Source organism: Cololabis saira, chromosome 13 (genome assembly GCF_033807715.1).
Source record: "Cololabis saira isolate AMF1-May2022 chromosome 13, fColSai1.1, whole genome shotgun sequence".
Taxonomy (NCBI): Eukaryota; Metazoa; Chordata; class Actinopteri; order Beloniformes; family Belonidae; genus Cololabis; species Cololabis saira.
In genome coordinates, this window is record NC_084599.1 from 43,729,825 (window position 1) to 43,754,892 (window position 25,068).

Sequence of the window (25,068 nt, forward strand, 5' to 3'; positions counted from 1 at the left end):
TTTTTCCTTTCCTTTTTAATTTCGACATTTCAACTTTTTTCTCGAAATTTTGACTTTTTTCTATCAAATTCTTCGCCTGGTTTGGTGCAAATGTGGTGACTTTTGGGCACGTTTAGGGGAAAAAAGGTCCTCCTTTCAGGGGGTTCTGCTGTACCTGCTGGAACCGGACCGGGCCACACTGCACGTACTCGTCGGTCCACTGGTCCTGCAGGTCCTGCAGGTCCTGCAGGTCCGGCTGCACCAGAACCTCCGGGGTCTCCCGCTGGTCCCGGTACCGGCCCGGGTCCGGGTCGGGGGTTCCCCCCGACGGGTCCTTGACCAGAACCGGGATCCTGCTGCCCCGGCGGGCCTTGACGGGCCGGTACCGGCAGCCCCGCAGCAGAACCAGCGCGGTGTCCAGAACTCCGGACGGCTCGGGCGGGTCGGGCTCCCAGAGGACGACCCGCTCCCCCGGGCCCGGTTCTGGCTCCAGAGACTCCACGGACGAGGCCGGGCTGGGGGTCCGGTCCTCGCAGGTGGTTCTGTCCGGGTCCGGGCCCCGGGCCTCGGCGGTTCTGGCCGCCGGCCCGCAGGACGTGCTGCGTCTCCCGACCCGTCTGGGGACTTTACAAACCGCCTCGTAGTCCGAGTCGGCGACCCGGAGCCCCGCGCAGCCCCGGCACCGGCGGGGCCTCTGGCCCGGGCCCGGGGGCCCCGGGTCGCCTACACACTGGTGCTGGTTCTGGTCCCGGTCCGGGCCCGGGTCGTCCCTCCCGGCCCAGGACTCGTACACGGAGAAGGCCAGGTCGTCCCGGATCAGGGCGGAGTAGCGGGCGTCGTTGAGGGCGGAGAGTTCCAGCAGTGGGGCGTCCCCGGGGGGCCCGGGCCCCGGTACCAGCCCCGGGCCCGGGTTGCTGCGGCGGTACAGCCCGCCCACGCACTGGCGCAGCCGCTCCTTCTCCAGCAGCAGCCGCTGCAGCCGCTCCAGCGACAGCTGCTCCACGCGGGCCAGCACCGTGTCGAAGCGCCACATGCGCTCCAGCATGAAGCTGCACTTGGAGCAGCAGAACTCCCCCCCCCCGTCCCGGGTCAGGGCCCGGCCCAGCGCGTGGCTCAGCAGGACCTGCAGGTTCAGCCGGGCCGCCGGGTGGAAGATCCAGCGCCGCTGGTTCCCCAGCAGCTCGCGGCCGCAGACGCGGCACGACTCCCTCATCGACTCCTTCGTCGTCTCCTTTATCTCCTTCAGCTCCTTCATGTCCTTCAGCCGCGCCGCCTCCAGCATCACGTTGCCGTGGAAACCGCCTCCGGGTTCTGGCCTCGGACTGACCCGGATCTTCACCCGCCGGGTTTCAGAATCACAAACGTGACCCGGTTCCAGTTGATGAAGATGAGGAAGATGATGAAGCTCCAGCTGCACCAGAAAACGTCACATCTGCCAGGAAAAGCGTCCCGTTGCCGTGGAAACGGGCGGTTCCTCTGAGATCCTCCAGAGGTTCTGGCCCGGGACCGACCCGGATCTTCACCCGCCGGGTTTCAGAATCAGAAACGTGACCCGGTCCCAGTTGATGATGAAGATGAAGCTCCGGAAAATGTCACATCTGCCAGTAAAAGCATCCCGTTACCATGGAAACGGGCGGTTCCTCAGAGATCCTCCGAGTTCTACCTGGGACCTGCGACCCGGATCTTCACAAGCCGGGTTTTTCCAGAATCAGAACCAAAAACGTGACCCGGTTCCAGTTGATGATGATGATGATGAAGCTCCAGCTGCAGCGGAAAACGTCACATCTGCCAGTAAAAGCGTCACTTCCAGCATCCCGTTACCATGGAAACGGGCGGTTCCCAGGACCGAGGACCGAGGATCTTCACCCGCCGGGTTTCAGAATCAGAAACGTGTCCCGGTTCTGGGTGATGAAGATGATATTTATGATGATGAAGATGAAGCTCCGGAAAACGTCACATCTGCCAGTAAAAGTGTCACTTCCAGCATCCCGTTACCATGGAAACGGGCGGTTCCCAGGACCTTAGACCGAGGATCAACCCGGATCTCCACCCGCCGGGTTTCAGAATCAGAACCACAAAAACGTGACCTGGTCCCGGTTGATGATGAAGATGTTGATGATGATGATGAAGATGATGAAGATGAATCTCCGGAAAGCGTCACATCTGCAGTAAAAGCGTCGCTTCCAGTTTCAGTTCCTCCTTTCAGCCTCAGAGCTCCTTCATCGGTTCCAACAAACGTTTTCTACTAAAATACTTCTTTTAAAAAATAAAACGAAATAAAATAAATAAAGATTAAAGAGAGAGGCTTCACTCTCGGCGTCTCTTCCGTCTCTCTGATCTTAACGGGGTTTTTTTTTCACGTGGAAACGTCGCCGCTGATTCCGACACCGGGAAACATTTTAGACTCTAAAAACTAAAACACGGGGTCCTGGTCGGAGGTTCGGATCCCGGAGGAGCCTCGGTCCTGCTGCCCGTCTCTGTCCCCGGGTCTCCGGTCTCTGTCTCTCTGTCCCCGCAGCAGCAGCGGAGGAACCGGCGGTGAAGGGGCCGCGGAGATCGTCTATACATGGGAGGATGCTTCACTCCGACGATCAGGGTGGTTCAAGATTAAGCAAAAAACGACCTATATTTTTAAATTTGAGGTAGATCAATGTTCCTTCTGCAAAAAGGATGAAGAAACACTGGATCATTGGTTTTCATCAATGCCCTTTGTCTCATTGTCTCATGAGTGATATTATAATGATAATGTAAAATATATTTATTTACATAAGAATTAATACTGGAAGTACAGCAATAGTATAATATTTACATTAAAGTTAAAATACAATATTTTCTATTTTCGTTAAAGTTATTCCACATTGGGATAAGATTTTGTAAAAGTCAAGTGCTGATGATGATAATCTAAATAAGGGTTAGGATTACATAAATCTACGACTTCCTCCTAATCCTTTTGAACATGTTTTGGTTGATGTGAGGCTAGTTGATTTGTTTTTTTTTTTGTTTTTTATTTATAGATATTGCACTGTTTTCATTTGTTTTTACTTGTCTATCTTTTCATTCTTAGAGCTCCTTGTTTTCTGTTTTTTTGTATTCCTTCCAAGAGTTTGTATATTTTCAATAAAGTTTTGTTTAAAAACGATCTATTTTAAGGTGGTTTAAAATTAGTATTTATCATTTTTTTCTTCACTGGATGATAATATTTCACAAATTTGTTTTGGTGACAGCCCAAATAGCAGCATCCTATATTTTCCACAAAGTTCAGATTCCAAAGAGTAGAGAAATAAAAACGAACCAAAAGCCAAAAAAAGTAAAATTGAGGGAAAACTAAATAGAAAAGGAAAGGAAAACTAAATTAAAACAAATTAAAAAACATAAAATAAAATTTGAAATCATGTTAATTCATAATATCATTGTTATTTATATGTGTTTATGTGTTTATTTTGTACTATTCTGTTTTATTTATACTTATTCTACTTCTTTACTTTATTTTTACTTAATCTGTTTTTAAAGGAAAACACCACTCTGTACTGCCTTTAATTTCGTTGTGCCCTGTATAATGACAATAAAAATCTTCTATTTAATTTAATCTTTTATTTTCAAAATGTATGGATTATTTTTTTCTGTGAAATGTTATTTAATATTAATAAACATTTTATATGTAGAATTTATTTTTGAAACAGACGTTGCTTTAGATCAGAAAGATTTCGTGTTTTATTAAAAAACATGGTTCTGCTGGTTTTTATCACTGGATGTGCGAGTATGTGGTTTTTAGGTGTTAAATATTTTGTACATCTTTGTTAAGAACAAGCGTCGCCACCAGCAGACGCAGGAAGTCGGTGTAGAAATGTTTACTTGCAACTGTGTTGGCGAGCTGCACTTTTAGTGTTCTTGTTGGCCTCTCCTGCTTTAAACTAGTTTGTTGTGCTTGTCAGTGTTGATATCAGTGACAGAGTGAGACATCTTCTTCCTCTCGCAGCTTCCTGGACTGAACTATTTTTTTGGGGTGGGGGACCCAGCCCTTTATTAATAAACACTTGCTTCTTTTAAAAACAACTTTCCACATTTATGAATACACTTAATAATAATAATAATAATAATAATAATAATAATAATAATAATAATAATAATGATGACGATGATAATAATAATAATAATAATAATAATAATAATGATGACGATGATAATAATAATAATAATAATAATAATAATAATAATAATAATGATGACGATGATAATAATAATAATAATAATAATAATAATAATAATAATGATGACGATGATAATAATAATAATAATAATAATAATAATAATAATAATGATGACGATGATAATAATAATAATCTGGTGAGACTATGTTTTAAACAAAAATCCAACACTGGTTCGGATGCTGTCGTCCTCCATTGATTTCTCTTGTGTTTTGATGAGTTGCCATGACAACAAAGCTGTTCACATGAGAAGATGAAGCAGCGTTGCAAAAAAACATGATCAGAAGAAGAACCCAAACAGAGACGAGTTGAAGAGGAAAGACAGGAGGACTGATGATGTCATCGTTAGGCTCGTGTGGTCAGAACCAGAACTGCTGCAGAGAAACTGGTACCTCGTCTTCTTGTTCTCGCGTCCTCAGGGACGACGAAAGGTCGTGAACTTTGACCTCCAGCTCCTCCACGGGTCGTCCGGGCGGAGGGTTCTGATGCTCCCGGGTCACCCTGCGGCACAGAGACACTGGTGTCACCAGAGGTCCGGATCAGACCCGTAGGGACCGGATCAGGCCCAGATCAGGCCCGGTTCAGGTTCAGTTAGATCATTTTAAACTAATCCGACTAAAATTAGATAATTTTAACTTAATCTGACCAAAATGAGATCATTTAAACTTAATCTGACTAAAGTTAAATAAGTGTTTAATTCAGGATTAATATCCAGGGGGTGTGTTTACCCGTCAGCCTCGGCGGTGCCGGTTCCCTCCATCTCCATCTCCCTCTCCAGGGCCCGGCGACGCCGAGCCTCGGCGTCGGCCCGCTCAGCCATTCGCTGGGCCTCGTCCCTCGCCAGCTCCGCCTCCTGAGACCAGAGAAGAAGAAGAAGAAGAAGAAGAAGAGTCTGGTGATGATACTGTTTCCTCCGTCGCCACGGTAACCAGCATCGCCGCGGTAACCGCGGTGACCACCAGCAGCCTCACCTCCTGCAGCAGCTGCACTTTGGCCTCCAGGATCTCCTGCATGTGACTGATTTCCTGCTGTCGCTCCTCCAGCCGACGCTGCAGCTCCGCCTCATTCTGGTTGGTCAGGTTCTCCGCCGCCGACCTGCGGGTCATAGAGAGGTCGTTACCATGGTGATCATGCTGATGCTGGTTGGTCAATACTGACCTTCTTTATTTAGGTCAGATTAAGTCAAAATGATCCAATTTTGTTCAGATTAAATTAAAATAATCTAATTTTGGTCAGATTAAGTTTAAATGATCCAATTTTGTTCAGATTAAATTAAAATAATCTAATTTTGGTCAGATTAAGCTAAAATGTTCCAACTTTGATCAGATAAATTGATAAATTCAACAAATTACCAACAGGGAGAAAAACTGACACAAAAGTCCGAGCCGTGAACACTGAAAGGAAACCCATAATGCCGAGGGGAATGTTGCCGGATTCCTCTGAACGATGAGGGAGAGATTATTATGGTCTGTCAGGGCTGCAGCACTCAGAAACGTCAACAAGCAGAAGGTCACGCGGAGCGTTTCCTCCTCACATCCGTCAGCGGCGCTTCGGTAACAGCTCTGATGATAAACCGAGGCCACGGGGTTTATTTATGAATGGAAACCCTGCCAGGACCTCAGAGCCCCCGCCCCCATCGCAGGGTCCCATTTAGCCTCTTTCCATTACCCTGACGCAGCGCTGAGCCCTGATTGGTGCTGATGCTACATAATAATCACACAGCGCTAGAGAGCTAGGAGCCGTCCATGTGCTGGAGACGTCATCGGTCAAACAACGAACTGCTGCTGATTTCCTGCAGCGTTTCAGTTCCTACGCCTGATTTATGTCAAACATTCACTCGTCTTTTCTAACCTCGGCCTCCGCAGATGTTTCTGCACCAGAAAGTTAGTTATGTTAGTTCGGGTGTGGGTTTAGTCGACTCATATAAGTTGCTTTCGTCAACGAACATTATGACTAAATATTGCCGTCAACAAACCTTTATCACCTGAGAAAAACGAGTCGAGACTCATTGAAAAAATCACTAATTAGTGCCACGGCTGAGCCACGAGGCACTATGCCATAGCAATGGAGGAGGAGTGCCTCGTGCGCAGCACCGTATAAACTTCGGCGCGTAACTAGTCCCGCAGCTTTGAGAAAACGCGAAAAGTAAAACGTAGAAACGTGCGCCTTAAGCGGGAATTGAGTGGTATGACTTTTATTAGCGATTGGTGCGCACGTTTTTGCGCAACGTGCGAAAACGTGCGCTTTTTGGGCCATCCGGAATGCATTGGGAGAACCTTGGGGCCTCACCACTCGCACACCGTTACTCGAAAAATTCTGAACCAATTTAGAAAGTTGTAGGCCCTGAATTTAACTACAGTCCTGTAAATTTTCAGAGCGATCGCACAAATAGTTTTCGCACGAAGTGCAAAAACATTTCCAAATTTCCAAACTAATGGGGAGATTTTCCCATGTATGTGTGTGGCGCGGAATGTCAAAAAAGCCTCCTGTGGATGGGAGGAGGTAAAAAAAAAAGCCAAATTCTTTTTTCTTAGGAGTCACCTAGCTTTCTCATACCTGCACGTACAAATGTCATTCAAACTTCAAAACGGAGGAAAACTTCTCTTCTCTACAAAACACCAAACAGTTTTTTCCTAAGATGTAAACTTTTCAAGATATGAGCACACAAGCGAGGACTGGAAATCACTTTTTCGTCAAATCTAGAGTGCGGATGTCGGTTGATAGAGTGGGAGAAACAGTCAAAAATAACCCAAATTTTTATTTGTAACTCGAGCTCACGGCCAAACCGTGAGAAGGAGACAAATCATTTTTGGTCAGAATGTAGACATAGGTGTTGGGATTCATAAACGGCCCCCACCCCAGGACGCCCTCTCCACCTCTCTCCACCTCCCAGCCCTCATCCCTCCATCCTCGTCCCAGGACCGGAGCCAGAACCAGAACATCCCCCGGTTCACGTAGACATTCCTGGGAGATTAGTGTGTTGTGATGACTGGGAGCCGACAGGCGGGTGATGAGAAGCTCGGACTCGTGGGAAATCAACCCGACGAACCTCAGAAGAGCGACTTTCTGATTGTTTGTGAGGTTTTCAAGAAATCTGAGCAGCAAAAGCAGATTATTCCACTTTTATTTGGCCAAAATATGAACTCAGATCATTTTAGACCAAACAGACGAAGAAAGAGCCATGAAATCAATCAGCAATGTGAATTTATAAAAGGAGTAGAGGTCTAGAGAACAAGAGGACTAGAGGAGTAGAGGAACCAGGAACCAGGAACCAGGAACCTGGATGTTCTCGTCAGACTCACAGCGTTTTGTCCAGAAGCTCCTCCTTCTCTTCGAGATCCTTCTTCAGACTCTCGACCTGGACCTTCAGCTCAATGTTCTGGAAGAGACGGATGGAAGAGAGGGATGGAGGGAGGGATGGAGAGAGGGATGGAGAGAGGGTTGGAGGGAGGGATGGAGGGAGGGATGGAGAGAGGGATGGAGAGAGGGTTGGAGGGAGGGATCAAACAAGAATCAAACCACTCATGTTAGGGAAATGTGGCCGACGTGTGCGCGCCAGTATGAGTGTTGTTTGCAGGGGCCGCACATTTGGAACAGGATTGATGATGGTGTTGCCTTCTATCTCCAAGTTTAAAAGACAACTAAAAAATAATCTTTTACTAACCTATATATAATTTAAAATGCTTCTTCATGGACTGCTGGGATGTATGTGTGTGACTGTATGTGTATGTAATGTTAAGTATGTATGTTAAGTGTTTTTTTGTGTACTTTGTATGCATTTATCCATCACCACCTCTTTACGGATGGTAACTGCTTATTCCATTGTACCACTACCCTTATATGAACTATGGGCCCCCACCTAGAAGCTTTCCTAGCTTCCTTGGGGGACACATTCACTCTACCCACTTCATTTGATTGTATTATTATAACTATTATTATGGTATTGTGAATAAATTCAAACTTCAAGGGATGGAGAGAGGGATGAGGGAGGGATGGAGGGAACAGTTAGATGGAGGAGTTTCCTGCAGCATCAACCTACAGATGACTGAACTGAACCGTGAACGAGAGATAAAGATAATAGTCCCGTCGTGTTGTTGACCAGATCTTCTCTCTCATTCTGAGCTGGACAGACGTATCGATGACTAATCAATATCTGCAGTATTATTGACGAGGTGATCGATACATGCAGAGGTAGAACTTAACCCTCGACTGTTTCACGGGATCGAGGGATTGAAGTCGGATCGTTAACTTTTGAGACGACTCATCGACTTTAGAAGAGAATTAAACGAGTTCTTCATTAATGATTCTGCTGAGTCAGAGTTTAATTTCTAAATAAAGTCTCACACACACACACACACACACATGCACACACACACACACACACACACACACACACACACAGACATATATACACATGCACACACACACACGCACACACACATATATACACATGCACACACACACACACACACACACACACACACACCCTAACATCTGCTGCTAGATGAAGTGTTTATGTTGGCAAAAAGGTTGTTAATTGAGCCGCTAATTATTGACACACACGCACACACACACACACACACACACACACACACACACACACACACACACACACACACACACACACACACACACACACACACACACACACACACACACACACACACACACACACACACACACACACACACACACACACACACACACACACACACACACACACACACACGCACGCACGCACGCACGCACGCACACACACACACACACACATAAGGGGTCCAGCTACCTGAACTGACGCTAGAGGCTCCATCATCTCTAAAGTTTATCTGTACCAACGCTTCCCCCCAAACCCTTGTCTTTATTTGTGAAATGTGGTGTTGTTGTTTTTTTTTGTTTTTTTTGTCATTGTAATGTTTTTCTTTTTGTTATGTGAAATGTGGTGTTTGTTAACCTCTTTTTTTTGTCTTCATTTTGAAAAATAAAAATTATAAATGAGAAAAAAAGGGTCCAGGTGAGAAGTCCAACCAGGATCAACGAAGACCGTGGGGCTGTAAGGGGGCGGAGCCACACAGACCCAAACAGCCGGGTGTCACTGCCCCCCCCCCGACACACACACACACACACACACACACACACACACACACACACACACACACACACACACACACACACACACACTCCTCAGTCCTGCTTGACCCTGAACAGGAACAGGTCTGGAACGACCCGACCCGGATCTGCAGGTTCTATAAATACGTGGAGCGACACGAGCAGCTGGAGACGTTTGCAGCTCCCAGCAACACTTTTAACTGGGGGACCAGAGACACACACATATACATATATACATATATACACATATACACACATACATATACATATATACACATATACACACATACATATACATATATACACATACACAGACACAAAGGAGCATAAACAAACACAAACAGACATATATATATACATATACACATGCACACACACACACATATGTATATGTATGTATATATATATATATATATATACTCTGCAACGTATATATACTCTGCAACGTATATATACTCTGCAACGTGCATAAATAACATCTGTAAATATCCATCTGTTTTTCTTTTTTTGTATACTAGTATTTTTTATTTATTACTATTTTTATTCTCCTTCTTCTTATTATTATTATTATTATTGTATATACTGTTTATAGTGTTTATTATTATTATTATTATTATTATTATTATTGTGTAATATTGATGCCTCTTGTGTTTTGCACTATCCCCTTTGCTGCTGTAATCTGGAAATTTCCCCTCTGGGGGACTATTAAAGGATTTCTTATCTTATCTTATATATATATATATATATATATATATATATATATATATATATATATATATATATATATATATATATATATATATATATACATGATATAATGTACAGGTTTATCTGCCGGTTAAATTATTCTGATAATTATTCTGATAATCAAATTGTTGTGGTACTGGTGAACATTATGTACAGTGCCACACGCTGCACGTCTCAGTTTTGGGAGCATTGGTATAAGTGTCTTTTTAAAATGAGTCCGAATAAACCGAGTAAACTATTAGCCCATCAATTAAAAAAAGAACAAAATGAAAGAACTATCAAAGCTATTTACCTTGACAACAATGTCACATATCACCCAAAAGAAATCAATAAAGCTTTTTCTGAGTTTTATAATGAATTGTACACATCTCAAAGTGCCTTCTCTCAAGAGCAATTAGACCAATACTTAGAGAACAGGAAATTGCCAAAACTATTAGAATTAGATCAACAACACCTTAACGCTTCATTTACAAAAGAAGAAGTCCTCACTACAATAAAACTAATACCTACAAATAAAAGCCCTGGACCAGATGGATTTTCTGCCGACTTTTATAAAGAATTTTGGAACGAACTCCACCCTATTTTTATGGCAATGATGAATAACTTCTGTTATAACAAAGCACTCCTGCAATCAATTAATTTAGCACATATTACAGTATTGCATAAAGCTGGTAAAGATCCCTTATATTGTTCTTCATACAGACCTATTAGTCTTTTAGATCATGACTATAAGATCATTACTAAATTAATAGCTAAAAGACTTGAAGATATTTTGCCCAAACTAATTAATCCAGACCAATCAGGTTTCATAAAAGGGAGATATTCTGCTGACAACATAAGGAGACTTTTGAATGTAATAAACCACTTGGACACTAGGAGCCCTTCTCTGCTTTTAGCATTAGATGCGGAGAAGGCCTTCGATAGAGTGGAGTGGAGTTTCTTGTTCTCTATACTTGGTAAACTTAATATGGGACAGAATTTTGTAGCCTGGATTAAAGCAATTTATAAAAGCCCAAAAGCAGCTGTTATTACCAATGGGTCCACATCTGATTTCTTTGCACTAACAAGAGGTACAAGACAGGGGTGCCCATTGTCAAGCTCGCTTTTTGCAATTGTGGTAGAAGTATTAGCGTCATCTGTAAGAGACAATTGTAATATTCAAGGTCTCAAAATGAATAACAAAGAACACAAAATATCTTTATATGCAGACGATATAATTTTATACATTAAAGAACCAGAACAATCCTTAGTACATTTATAGAGTGAAATAGAGGAATTTGGAAAATACTCAGGATACAAGATACATTTTAATAAATCTAATGCTTGTCTTCTGCACATGACGCCAACAGATACAATGAGTAAACTTTATCCTTTTAAATGGTCCCCAGAAGGATTCAAATATCTAGGAATAAATATCACACCACGATTAGAGGACTTGTATAAGGAAAATTATGACTCTTTAATAGAAAAGATAAAAGGCGATCTGTGTAAATGGGCCACTCTTCCATTATCTCTTCTGGGAAGAATAAATGTAATAAAAATGAACTTCCTTCCAAGACTCAACTTTTTATTTCAAATGTTACCATGTTATCCACCACCAGAATTTTTTAATACCTTGAATAAGCCTATCTCAAAATTGAACTGAACCCATGGGAGGTCTAGGTCTTCCCAACCTCCAACATTACTTTTGGTCAGCTCAACTACGAAACATAATATCTTGGTTGTTGGGTAGACAGGACTCACAGTGGGTAGAAATGGAAGCTAAATTTGTTGAACCTTTACCATTGAACTCTCTTATATTTATTAAACAATTTAGTAAAATTAGAAATATAAATAGTTGCTTCACGATTGTGCACACATTACGAACTTGGAAGGACTGTTCAAAAAAACTGGGTATTACGAACTGGACATCCATATACTCTCCTATTTACTGTAACCCAGATTTAGATAAACATTTAGCCGCAGTTAATATACAAAACTGGGCACAATTGGGGATAAATCAATTTAAAGACCTGCTTCAAACAAACATGCAGCTAAAATCATTCATGGAGCTAAAAACAGAATACAGTATCCTAAACACAGATTTTTTTTAAATATTTACAAATGAGAAACATTATACAATCACTGAGAAAATAAAAGAAATTAAGATTAGAGCTGTATGAAATAGAGGAATTACTAATAACATCAACCACTATTAAGGGCAAAATAAGCTAAATATATGACATACTATCAAAAGAATGCCATTCATCTTTTTTACCTTTATTGGAGATCTGGGAAACTGACTTAGCAATTAAATTTGATGAAAACATTTGGCTTAATATCTGTGACAGAATACATTTTCCATTCACAAGTAACAAAATTAAAGAAACCAACTTTAAATTCATTCATAAATTTTATTTAACACCAGTAAAAATGAATAAAATTTCAAATGACAATTCACCAAACTGTCCCAGATGTAAAACCAATAAAGGTACCTTCGCGCATATGTTCTGGTATTGTGAAAAATTAAATGGTTTTTGGAACTCTATCCACTCATTTACAAAAGCTGCATTGACGACACAATTTGATTTATCCCCAGGTGCCTATTTATTAAAGGAACTGCCAGAAATACCAATGGACTCAAAAAAATACAGACTGCTAATTACGATAACATATTACGCAAAAAAATGTATTCTTTTATTTTGGAAAGGGGAACAGCTGCCCAACTTTGAAATGTTCAAAGAACAAATTATACAATTCCTCCCATTGGAGAGGTTAACTCTCAAAGGTTAGTGTTAGTGTTCCGTGAACTGTGGTCTCCACTCCTAAATCAATTAGGGGGAGAAAACATGGACTGACATGACTCACTAATTGAGTTGACCATTTGTCAAAAACGTAGCTGCTATTTCATGTATTCACTGTATTTATTAACCAAGCTGCGTCTATTTTTTGTCTATGTTTGGATGTTTTTTTTTCTTGTTTTTTTTTTCTTTTTTTCTTTTCTCTTGTTTTGTTTTGTCAACGCTTGTCGGGGCTCCTACTATAAAACAATAAAAAGATATTAAAAAAAAAAAAAAAAAAAGAGTCATTAAACTATTTTTTATTTCTGTGTTTTTTAATTACCGTAATCTTTTTGTATTGTGTGTTTTTGATTGTATTTGTGTACGGACCTTGAGTCTGGAATAAAGTATATCTGTCTATCTATCTATCTGTCTGTCTGTCTATTTATATACACACACACACACACACACACACACACACATATACATGCACACAAACGAGCATAAACACACACAGACACACACACACACAAACAAACAAAAAACAAACACAAACAAACAAACAAACAAACATAAACAAACAAACACAGCTGTGTACGGAGGTCAGATCACGTATTAACTTTTATTTTGGTCTGACCAGCTCCTGGAACCAGACTGTGGCTCCTGCTGCAGGAGCTGCACGTTCATGTTGGCACCGGAGTATAAATATCTGCAGCTGCTCCGTCTCTCTCTCCGGGTCGACCACCGGCTGGTTTTAGCAGGAGAGTCGGATGTTTACAGGGAGACCCGAGTCCATGGAGGATCACGGGGTCTGGACCTGGACCTGCAGGTCCTCCACGGACCACCGGGTCTGGACCTGGGGGTGGGTCTGGACCTGCAGGTCCTCTACAGACCACCGGGTCTGGACCTGGACCTGCAGGTCCTCTACAGACCTGCAGGTCCAGATAGCGTCGCCACCCGTCCCTTAAAATACGGAACTGTTACGTAATTGGGAATTAAAAGTTCTGTATTGAACCAATACAGACATTTATCATTATGCTCTTATATATTAATGTCATAATCTACAGGTGAAGGTCGGAAAATGTGAATATATTACAAAACTTCAACTAAAATTTTGGTGATTATGGCTCACAGTTTATGAAAACCCCAAATAAAAAAATCTCTATATTATAAAATCAATAAACAATTCCATCATCAAAATTATAACAAATAAAGGTTTAACACATCTTGCTTTGCCTGTAATGAGACTATGTCAAATTAGTTTCACCTTTTAAGTTGAATTATTGAAATAAATGAACTTTTACACCATATTCTAGTTGAATTATTGAAATAAATTAACTTTTACACCATATTCTAGTTGAATTATTGAAATAAATGAACTTTTACACCATATTCTAGTTGAATTATTGAAATAAATGAACTTTTACACCATATTCTAGTTGAATTATTGAAATAAATGAACTTTTGCACCATATTCTAATGTTCCGACCTTCACCTGAAGGATATTCTACATGTTGGCTGATGGACAAACATAGAATAGGAGCAGAGGTTATTTCAGTTGCTTTATGGTTGTCTGTACAGTCATGTAAGTTCAATGCTATTAAAGCACTTTAAACTTTAAATCAAAGTGTTTTGTTTTTTCATATAAAGTAAATACATTTCTATGCAGTTTAGAAGTTTTGGGGATGTCCCTTTTTTTTACACCTGCGCTGCTGAAATCCCTTATTTTTATTTCTGAAAGGTGGAAACCTTAGGTGACATTTTTATTAAAAAACAAAAGCACATCCAGGTCCCAGGTGACACCTGAAACGTCTTAAAATGTCCTAAATGCTCTTCACCACCTTCCATATTAACAAGTGTGTTGTTAAAGATTAAAGATTTACGGACCGGTCGTCTCGCCGTACCGACCGGGCGACCTTGTTGCTGTTAAAACTGTTTTTATGCTTCTGTTGGCGTTTAAACTGTTTTAATCAGTAAAGAGAGACGAGTCGACGCAGACGGACGAGCAGCTGGGGAAACTGGTAAACTTGAAAATAAACCTGTAAACCTAATAAACTTAAAAACAAACCAGTAAACCTGATGAATTTAAAAATAAACCGGTAAAACAAAGTGGTAAACCTAGTAAACTTAAAAATAAATCAGTAAACCGGATAAACTTAAAAATAAACAGATAAACTTGATAAACTTATAAATAAACCAGTAAACCGGATAAACACGTCTGCCAGAGGTGTGTGTGTCAGGTGTGTGTTTACCAGTTATGTGTCTCCAGGTGTGCATTAGCCAGGTGTGTTAGCCAGATGTGTGTCTGCCAGGTGTGTTTATCAGGTGTGTTTACCGCAGGGTTCATACACATTTTAACTAACAAATTTCCATGACTTTTCCATGACTTGGCAAGTTTCCATGACTATACATGACCTCTAAAACATCAATGTATGAATGAAATATAGGAATAAAACCTAGAGATCTAATGACAATTATGGTTTTATACTATATAATCTAATACAACTGTAATAACTGTAATAATAACCGATCTGCATGATGTGCAAGATGCTAGGCACGTCACATCAATTTTAAATCTACCTTATAGGCTGTTATTACTAAAGGTTATCATTAAGTGAGAGAAATAAATTCCATGACTTTTCCAAAACCTTTGGGGTGAACTTATGTTTCCAAAACTTTTCCAGGCCTTGAAAATGAAATGTTCAAATTCCATGACTTTTACAGGTTTTTTCAAAACGTATGAACCCTGGTATTAGTGTGTGTTAGCCAGGTGTGTTAGCCAGGTGTGTGTTAGCCAGGTGTGTGTTAGCCAGGTGTGTGTTTACCAGGTGTGTTAGCCAGGTGTGTTAGCCAGGTGTGTGTTTACCAGGTGTGTATTAGCCAGGTGTGTGTTTACCAGGTGTGTTAGCCAGGTGTGTGTTTACCAGGTGTGTTAGCCAGGTGTGTTAGCCAGGTGTGTGTTTACCAGGTGTGTTAGCCAGGTGTGTGTTAGACAGGTGTGTGTCTGCCAGGTGTCAGTCTCCAGGTGTGTGTTTACCAGGTGTGTTTACCGGGTGTGTGTTAGCCAGGTGTGTGTTTGCCAGGTGTGTATTAGCCAGGTGTGTGTTTACCAGGTGTGTTAGCCAGGTGTGTGTTTGCCAGGTGTGTATTAGCCAGGTGTGTGTTTACCAGGTGTGTTAGCCAGGTGTGTGTTAGACAGGTGTGTGTCTGCCAGGTGTCAGTCTCTAGGTGTGTGTTTACCAGGTGTGTTTACCGGGTGTGTGTTAGCCAGGTGTGTGTTTGCCAGGTGTGTATTAGCCAGGTGTGTGTTTACCAGGTGTGTTAGCCAGGTGTGTGTTTGCCAGGTGTGTATTAGCCAGGTGTGTGTTTACCAGGTGTGTGTTAGCCAGGTGTGTGTTTACCAGGTGTGTCTCCAGGTGTGTGTTGCGCATCACTCACCGTCTTGTGCACGGCGTCGCTGCTCTCCTCGAACTTCTGCTGGATCTTCTCCTCCAGGAAGTAGATCCGCAGCTTCAGGCTGAAGTTCTCCTTCTTCAGGTCGTTCAGGTGCTGCGAGATGGTGCGGTAACCGCGGAAACCGGAGTTAGACATGGCTGCAGGTGTGGCGGGGGGCCCGGCGGCCCCCCCATTCAGCACCACATAGCCTTGGTAAAGACCAGAACAACAACACGGATCCGAGCCGCTCCACATCTACTCGCTGCAGAACTGTTCTGCTGTCTGACGGCCCGGCGGGGGAACGGGCTGCAGCAGGGGATTATGGGAGAACCGGGGGGGCGGGGGTTTCCTTTTTTACCAGGAGCAACCATGCTAGGAATGTGAGCAGCTGCAGCAGAGGGGGGTGTCAGGTCCGGACCAGAGACCTGCAGGAACCTCTTACTGAGGGTCTGACACCGTTATTGATCCGTGACACTATCACTAACAGCTAAGCCCCGCCCCCACCGATCAGAGCCGGGGTCGGCTAATTAGTCACTTTCATTAAATAGATTGTAGTTCTTTAACTTTACATTACATTTCAGCTTTTCATTACATACTCTATATCAGGGGTGTCAAACTCATTTTTCTTGGCGGGACGGATTTGACCAATTTTTTTCTCGCGGGCTCAAAATAACAAAAACGCTGCAAATTTTTTTTTTCTAATTCTTTTTTTTTACTATTGTTATCTAATCCAATATCAGTTTAGTTAATTTTAAAGGAAATATGCACTTTATTTACACTCTAATTATGTAAAATATATTTCTTCAGGATCTTTTCTTGAAATTTCTCATTTTTTTTCAAATTATGTAAGATACTTTTAATATCATTTTACAAAGATAAACAGAAACAAGTATGTTTTTTTTATATTTCACTTTTTTGTAGGAAATTTAATTAAAAGCAAAATCTTTCTTATTACATCCGAGAGTGTTTCTTTGTGATTTAGAGATTTTTCCAGTACAATTAAGTGTAATTATTGTTAAAAATTGGCGCGGATATTTACGCCAGTGTGCCGAAAAAGTCAGCACTTCTCTTTTAACTGTTTTACTTTCTCACTATCCTCATATTCAAAACTGAAATTCTCCGTATGAATATCTTCTATCATCTTTTTTAGCAGTGATATTTTTCCTGCGAAAATATATAATAGTAGTCAGTTAATAAAAATAAACGACCGTCTACAAAGAAATAAAATCGGCAAATACATTCTAGAAAACTAAAAAAATGTCGAAAACTGCTCTCTTTGTGGAATAACGATGGATTTGTAGAAGAAATATATTATCGGATATGCTGCGATTCATCGCAATTATTTATGCCTTCCTTTTTAGTAAATTAACATTTAGTTTTTTTGCGTTGTAAACTTCTCAGGAGCTGCATGAAAACCTCTCTCGGACCACATGCGGCACATTTGACACCCCTGCTCTAGTGTTCACTGTTCTTACCAAACACCTACAGAAGCTTCTACAGCCGATATGCACTTCAGAAAAGAGCCATAAGGACAATAAACAATGCAGGATACAGAGAAAAACACAAAAACCCACTGTTTATAAAATCACACACACCGAAATTTATGGATCTGGTTAAATACAAAACAGCGCAAATAATGTTCAAAGCAAGGAATAATCTACTACTAATCTACTACCAAAAAAATCATAGGAATGTTCACAGAGACAGAAAGGGGCCTAATCTAAGGGAAGAACTAAATTTTAGAAAACATAAAGTAGGAACAACAATGTGCAGCATGAGCATATGGAATAATAATAATAATAATATGGAACTGTGGAGACTCTGTGGAACAGTTTGGAGCAGGAAATGAAACAAAGTACTAACATAAATCTGTTTAAAAAGAGATACAAAAAAAGATTTATAAACAGGTATATGGAAGAGGAAATGGCTTAACGAAGAGCGTGATAAACAAATAAAATATGGTATAAAAAGGTATATTATACTTGCTTAAGATATGTTTAGATATTTATGTGGATATTTATGTAATATATATTATATGTTGAGAGGGATAGTTGTAATTATGTAGTGTATGTTATGTTTTTTATGTGTGTAGCATATATATATATTTGTAGGGATATTTATGTGGTTTGTGTAGTGTATATTTGTATAGATTTATATGTTTGTGTTTTTCTGTATATTGATATAGTATTTGTGTAGTGTTTGTATTTTCTATATACTTATATGGATAAATATGTAGTAATAGGCATGTTTACGTAGTATTTATATAGACTATATTCATATGGATATTGTGTAGATATAATAATAGCAATAATGTAAATACATAGTTATAAAGGGGTGGGACCTAGGAAAAAGTGTAAACTTCTTCCTACTCCTTTTTCAAACCTATGTGGATATGATGATGTTACTGTTTATTTTTTTAATTTATTTATTTATTCTTTTATATACATGTTCAAAATAAATTCATTCATTCATAACTTCATTTTTTGTCTTAATGTGATTTAATTAGATTCATATAATACAATATAATTATAATAATTATAATTATTATATTATTTATTATCTTTATATTATTTATTATGATTTCTTATTTTTGTATTATTTATTATTATTTATTATATTATAATAAAATATAACTTAATTACATTCAGTATATTAATTTTTGATTTAATTATTTAATTTAATTATTTAATTATTTTTCTTTTTATTATGATAATTCTTTAATGTGATTTAATTAGATTCATATAATATAATATAATAATTATAATTATTATATAATGTATTATTTTTATATTATTTATTATTTATTATTTTCATAGTATTTATTATGATTTATTAAATTATAATATAATATAATTATATTCAGTTTATTAATTTTTGATTTAATTATTTAATTATTTTTTTATTTTACTTAATTTAATTCATATTGTATTTGACTTTTGAAATTAAGGGTTTTTTTTTCTTTAATTTAAAAAATATCAAATAGAATTTTTTTTATTTTAAGATAAATGTAGATTGATTTTATATGTTAATTTTATTGAATTTGTAGAAGAATAAAATCATTTAGTTATCCTCATAAAAACATCACATTGATCAGGATCACTGGTTCATTGATCGCCTGCAGCAGACGTCATTCTGACGGATCAATAACGCGGCCGTGAAGTTTGGAGGCAGACGATTGGAAGACCTTGATGATAAACAGCTGATAATAAATATAATTTAAAGTGACAACAGAGATGAAACCTGGGACGTCTCCTCGGGGCCGCTGAAGGTCGAGTCTGAAACCCGAGTTCCTCGTATAAATCTGGTACCGGCTGGTTCCAGATTTATATATATATATATATATATATATATATATATATATATATATATATAAATCTGGTACCGGCTGGTACCAGATTTATACGCTCAAGTTCTGCTGAAGGTGCTGGAGCCTCAGCTATGACTTTAACTGGACCTGAACTGGACTAGAGAGTAGAGGGCGCTGATCCGGACTCAGACCGGTCCGGTAAACAAACCAGTTTTACTGCTGTTTCAGCTTTTACCAGACTGATCTATCGTCTATGACCACAAGGTGGCGCTGCTGCTCCACCGGAGGTCTGCAGCCGTCTGCAGGGTTCTGCAGGGTTCTGGAGAGGCCGTGGTTCTGCAGAGGTCCAGACCTCCTGCAGGGTTCTGGAGAGGCCCTGGTTCCAGTGGCGTCAGTCAAAGCTAGGGTATGGCAAGGTTACGAAACACAGAACTTAACTAGAGTATCAATCAACACGTCCAGCAAATACTCATCACAGAAGTTTATGTATCTGATCTGTGTGGTCAAGAAAACTGGAACTTTTTCAAATGCAGTCTCGCTCACTGCAAAAACTCAAAACCTTACCAGGAATATTTGTCTTATTTCTAGTTAAAATGTCTCATTTTTAGTCAAAAAATCTCATTACACTTAAAACAAGACTCATCACCAGAAAAATAACTTGTTATTTGACAATTTTCACCTGTTTCAAGTAAATTTTCACTTGAAATAAGTAGAAAAATCTGCCAGGGGAACAAGATTTATCTTCTTATTACAAGCAAAACAATCTTGTTCCACTGGCAGATTCCACTTATTTTAAGTGAAAATCTAGTTGAAACAGGTGAAAATTGTTGTTTTTGAGTCTTGTCTTAAATGTAATGAGATTTTTTTTGACTAAAAATTAGACATTTTTACTAGAAATAAGACAAATATTCTTGTTAAGATTTTGAGGTTTTGCAGTTTAAAATAACTAGTGAAATCGATCATGTTGTTCTGATTTGCATTTGTAGTTATTCTATATGTATTAAGTAATAGAATAATCAATACAAATAGACACGGAGTAATTCCATAATGTATGTATTTAAAAAAACAAACATTTAAATTTTCCCTTGAAGCCAAGGTGTGGCGGCTGCCGTACCTTCATACCCAATTGACGCCCCTGCGTGGTTCTGCAGAGGCCCAGACCTCCTGCAGGTCTTTAAGAGGACGTGGTTCTGCAGAATCTGTCCATTCTTGCTGTTCCCCAGTTCCCCGTATAGCAGGACTGGCCACGCCCCCTGTGATGTCACCACGCCCCCTGTGATGTCACCACGCCCCCTGTGATGTCACCACACGGCAGGAAGTCACAACGCCCGGATCAGCCGCGGATCTATAATATTACTGGATAGAATACCAAAAATGGCCGCCCATTCATTTCAATGGAAGTTGCTCACCAGCACATACGCCGAAATGAGTTCCTGACTTCCGGGTAGGGATGGGCGATATATCGAGATTTTAATATATATCGATATATTTTCAAACGGGATATGATACGAGACAATATCGTTTATATCGATTTAAATTTTTTTTTTTTTTTTTTTTTACAATTTTGATATAGCTTATTTTTTTGACAAATTGACTTGAATGTTTTATTTGAGATTTGCACAAATGTTTTGTTATTTGCACAACTGTCAACCTCAGTGGAAAAGTCTGCCTGTTACTGTCTACATTGTGTTAATTACAGTGTATTTTAATTTAATTGTTATGCAGGAAAGGGATATTTGTTTTATTTTATTCAAGAAGCATTTTTATTCTATATATGCAGGCAGTTTATTTTTATTTCATTTATTTTATACATTTTGATATCGTGCAGACCTCTGTTAATAAAGGAACCTGTGTGACATTTGGCACGAGGCTTTGTATTAAAACTGACTGTTTTTTTAAGGGTTTGGCTCAGAAAAAGATGAAGCTAACAGAGATGCTAACAGAGATGCTAACAGAGATGCTAACAGAGATGCTAACAGAGATGCTATGCTATAATGCTTTGGGGGAAACCCCAATTATGTCACAGAAAAAATATCGATATATCGAGTATCACCTTTTAGCTAGAAAATATCGAGATATGACTTTTGGTCCATATCGCCCAGCCCTACTTCCGGGTTTACTTCCGCGTTAACGGGCCCATAGAGCATGCTCAGTTGAGTCACCTCCCATGATGCTCTGGGGCCTCCCATCATGCCCCGGGGCAACATCAACGGCACAGCAACGGGGTCACGTCAGCGGCGTCACGGCAGCGGCGTCGCGGCAACGGCGTCACGGCAACGGCGTCACGGCAACGGCGTCACGGCAACGGCGTCACGTCAACGGTCGCGGCAACGGCGTCACGGCAACGGCGTCACGGCAACGGCGTCACGGCAACGGCATCGCGGCAACGGCGTCACGGCAATGGCGTCACGGCAACGGAGCGGCGTCACGGCAACGGCGTCGCGTCAACGGCGTCGCGTCAACGGCGTCGCGGCAGCGGCGTCACGGCAACGGCGTCACGGCAATGGCGTCACGGCAACGGCGTCGCGTCAACGGCGTCGCGGCAGCGGCGTCACGGCAACAGCGTCACGGCGTCGCGGCAGCGGCGTAGGCTGCATTGTTTTGATGCAGAAGCTTAATCCAGACTTAATACTCCTCTGTACCGTCACAGGTTAACGGTTCGAGGCTGTTTGGTTAACGACAGCTGACAGGAAGCAGCAGTTTACCGAACCCCCGTCTAAACCCCCCCTGCAGGATCTGGTCTACGGGCCAGATCTCCCGACTCCCCTGACTCCCGGGACTGGCACGGCGCTGGGAGTTTTCCGTCTCTGCCGGTAACAGCAGCCGCTCGGTGCCAGGTAGCTCGTCATTTTCCAGCCCCCTCCGTTTCCCTCTCGCTGAGAGGCAGAAAGTTCCAGCTGGTTCTGCACCAGCTCGTCAGAACGGATCAGAACCTCCAGCAGATTTATCCTGAATATTAAAATCACGCAGGAAAATATTTCCATTTACTTGCTTAAAAACTGGAATCAGGCCTTGTGGCATAAAATTGTCAAATTGGTTTAATTCACTGTACGAATTGTTACAGATTACTTTGTAATCCTGTATTTGACCCGGTCTTTGTACGTTTTTAACTGTATAGAAACTTAATTCTTGCCAGTTTAAGAATGAGATGAACCTGCTGTACTCTACTGCCCTTACTGACTAACAACTTGTGCTTTTTACTATTTTACCTCTTCTCTTATCATTGTATTTCATTTTATTTGTTATTTACTGTTTAATTGTGTACTGTTTACTGAAGCGTACTCTTAAATTAAATACTTATGATTTGTGAAAACCGTGCGAAGTTACACTAGTGATGAATAAGCCCTGAATAATAATAATAATAATAATAATAATAAGCTTTATTTGTATAGCACCTTTCCAAACACAGTTACAAGGTGCTTTTACAAAGCAGAATTAAAAGGCAGAATCCAATAAAATGACAAAAATATAAAAACATAAGAGCAAAGAAATACAATAAAACATTAGAAAATAATAACATTGGATATTATAGAGTACATTATTAGATGTTAAGTAAAAGCACATTTAAAAAAGTGTGTAAAAGTGTGATTGCAGGAATTGTGACGTAGAATTGTCAAATTGGTTTAATTCACTGTACGAATTGTTACAGATTACTTTTGTAATCCTGTATTTGACCCGGTCTTTGTACGTTTGTTTTATTTGTTATTTACTGTTTAATTGTGTCTTGCCGCTTTTTAATGTTGATGTAAAGCACTTTGAATTACCTTGTGTCTAATTCTGCTATACAAATAAACGTGCCTTGCCTCAAAGGTTTTAAAATAGATGCTAGTAGCAGCGTTAAAGGCTGTCAGACCGAGGGAGACGGCTGAGCGGCGTCATTAATGCTCCGCGCCGCCGCCGCCACACGGACCCCGTCAGCCTCAGATTAACGAGCAGCGCGCTGCTGTTGTCACGCCGTTAACCCAAACCAGAGCTAAATATACCAGCAGCAGTTTCACAGGCGTGGAAAGTAGGTCGCTTGTTTGTTTTCCTTCCTCCTCCAGTGGAAAGAGATTTGTCCTGGAGCGGCCGGAGGAGAGGAGGCGGCTCACGGCTCGGGTTTGTTTGTTTACCAGTCAGACCTGCAGGCCGACCGCCGCCGCTACACCGCTAACTAACCCCTAACCCCAAACCAAAACAAGGACACGCCCCCTGTGATGTCAGCAGGGAGGAGCTCCTCAAGATGACGAGAAGAGACTCCACCCAACCGGAGGTCTTGTACAACCTGTGCTGCTAACTGATCCTAACCTGTGCTGCTAGCTGATGCTAACTGGTGCTACTAACTGATCCTAAAGGCCCTGACACACCAACCCGACGTCGCCCGCTCTCTGCCGACTGCTGTGTCGGCCTGTGTCGGGCTGTGTCGGGCTCACTAGACACACCGCAAATACGACACCCAACGGCGAACTAGCACGTACGTTCTGCGCATGCGTGAGCGGTAATTCCCCTCCATACCAGCAGGCAGCGCTAGTCTGTATTCAGGGGCTCAAGGAGGAGGACAGAGCTTTTTTTCAAAGCTTTATTGAGAAAACACAAGTGCAATACAAATCAGACAAACAAAACTCTGTGGAGAATTACTGCTACTGAAATAAATCATTTAGGAAGATAAATGTTGGTTTAATAGATGAAATCTAACAGTTGTAGCTACGCCTGTTAAGAAATTTGCTCCGAAAATTTCGGGATTTTCTGCCTGCCGGCTTCGGAGCTGATTTATGGTTCCGTGTTAAATCGACGCAGAGTCTACGGCGTAGGGTACGGCGTACGGCGCGCGTCGCCGCGTAACCTATGCCGTAGGCTCTGCGTTGGTGTAAACGCAGAACTATAAATCAGCCTTTATTCTGGCGCGGTTTGAAAAAGACAAGCGAGTGATTATATACATTCACTGAGTGAATATTATGAAAGTAAAATATAGGCCGACCTGTGGCAACGTGCGGGACACACCGGGGAAACTATGCCGACAGACGCACCGACGCTCACCGACGGTCAAAAATCGGCTTGGTATGTCAGGGCCTTAACCTGTGCTGCTAGCTGATGCTAACTGGTGCTGCTAGCTGATGCTAACCTGACCAGTCAGACGATCAGCTGATCACAGCTGACCACAGATGGACCAATCCCAGCAGGCCAGGGAACCGGACAAACGGGTTGGAAACATTCGGAAACCGACCAAACTTAAGGTCTCTGGAGAACCCAGAATCTAGTGATCTAGAGACGTCCAGCTGGTCAGTCCTGTTAGTCCTGGTTAGTCCTGGTTAGTCCTGTTAGTCCTGGTTAGTCCTGGTTAGTCCTGGTTAGTCCTGTTAGTCCTGGTTAGTCCTGGTTAGTCCTGTTAGTCCTGGTTAGTCCTGGTTAGAGACCAGCCGACGATGGATGCTTCAGGACTCTGCTCGGCTTCACCCTTGAAACCTTCCAGAACAACTCAGACCAACCGAAACCCCTTCCAGACCAACTCAGAACCTACCAGAACAACCCAAAACCCTTCCAGACCAACTCA

General features: G+C 41.2%; 1 protein-coding gene across 8 annotated transcripts in view; it reads right to left on the bottom strand.

The window, feature by feature from the left end:
* Positions 1-25,068, bottom strand: part of pde4dip (phosphodiesterase 4D interacting protein) — a 161,777-nt gene that overhangs the window by 79,592 nt on the left and 57,117 nt on the right. For 3 of the 8 annotated variants that reach the window (XM_061738892.1, XM_061738891.1, XM_061738890.1), the window contains exons 4-8: positions 16,235-16,345; positions 7,487-7,563; positions 5,156-5,279; positions 4,913-5,037; positions 4,577-4,685 (exon numbers count right to left, since the gene is read on the bottom strand). In XM_061738892.1, coding sequence (XP_061594876.1) covers positions 4,577-4,685; positions 4,913-5,037; positions 5,156-5,279; positions 7,487-7,563; positions 16,235-16,345 — 546 coding nt within the window. Of the gene's footprint in view, positions 1-154; positions 1,681-4,576; positions 4,686-4,912; positions 5,038-5,155; positions 5,280-7,486; positions 7,564-16,234; positions 16,346-25,068 lie in introns of those variants that run through there. The other 5 variants (XM_061738886.1, XM_061738889.1, XM_061738885.1 and 2 more) reach the window with 3 other exon arrangements.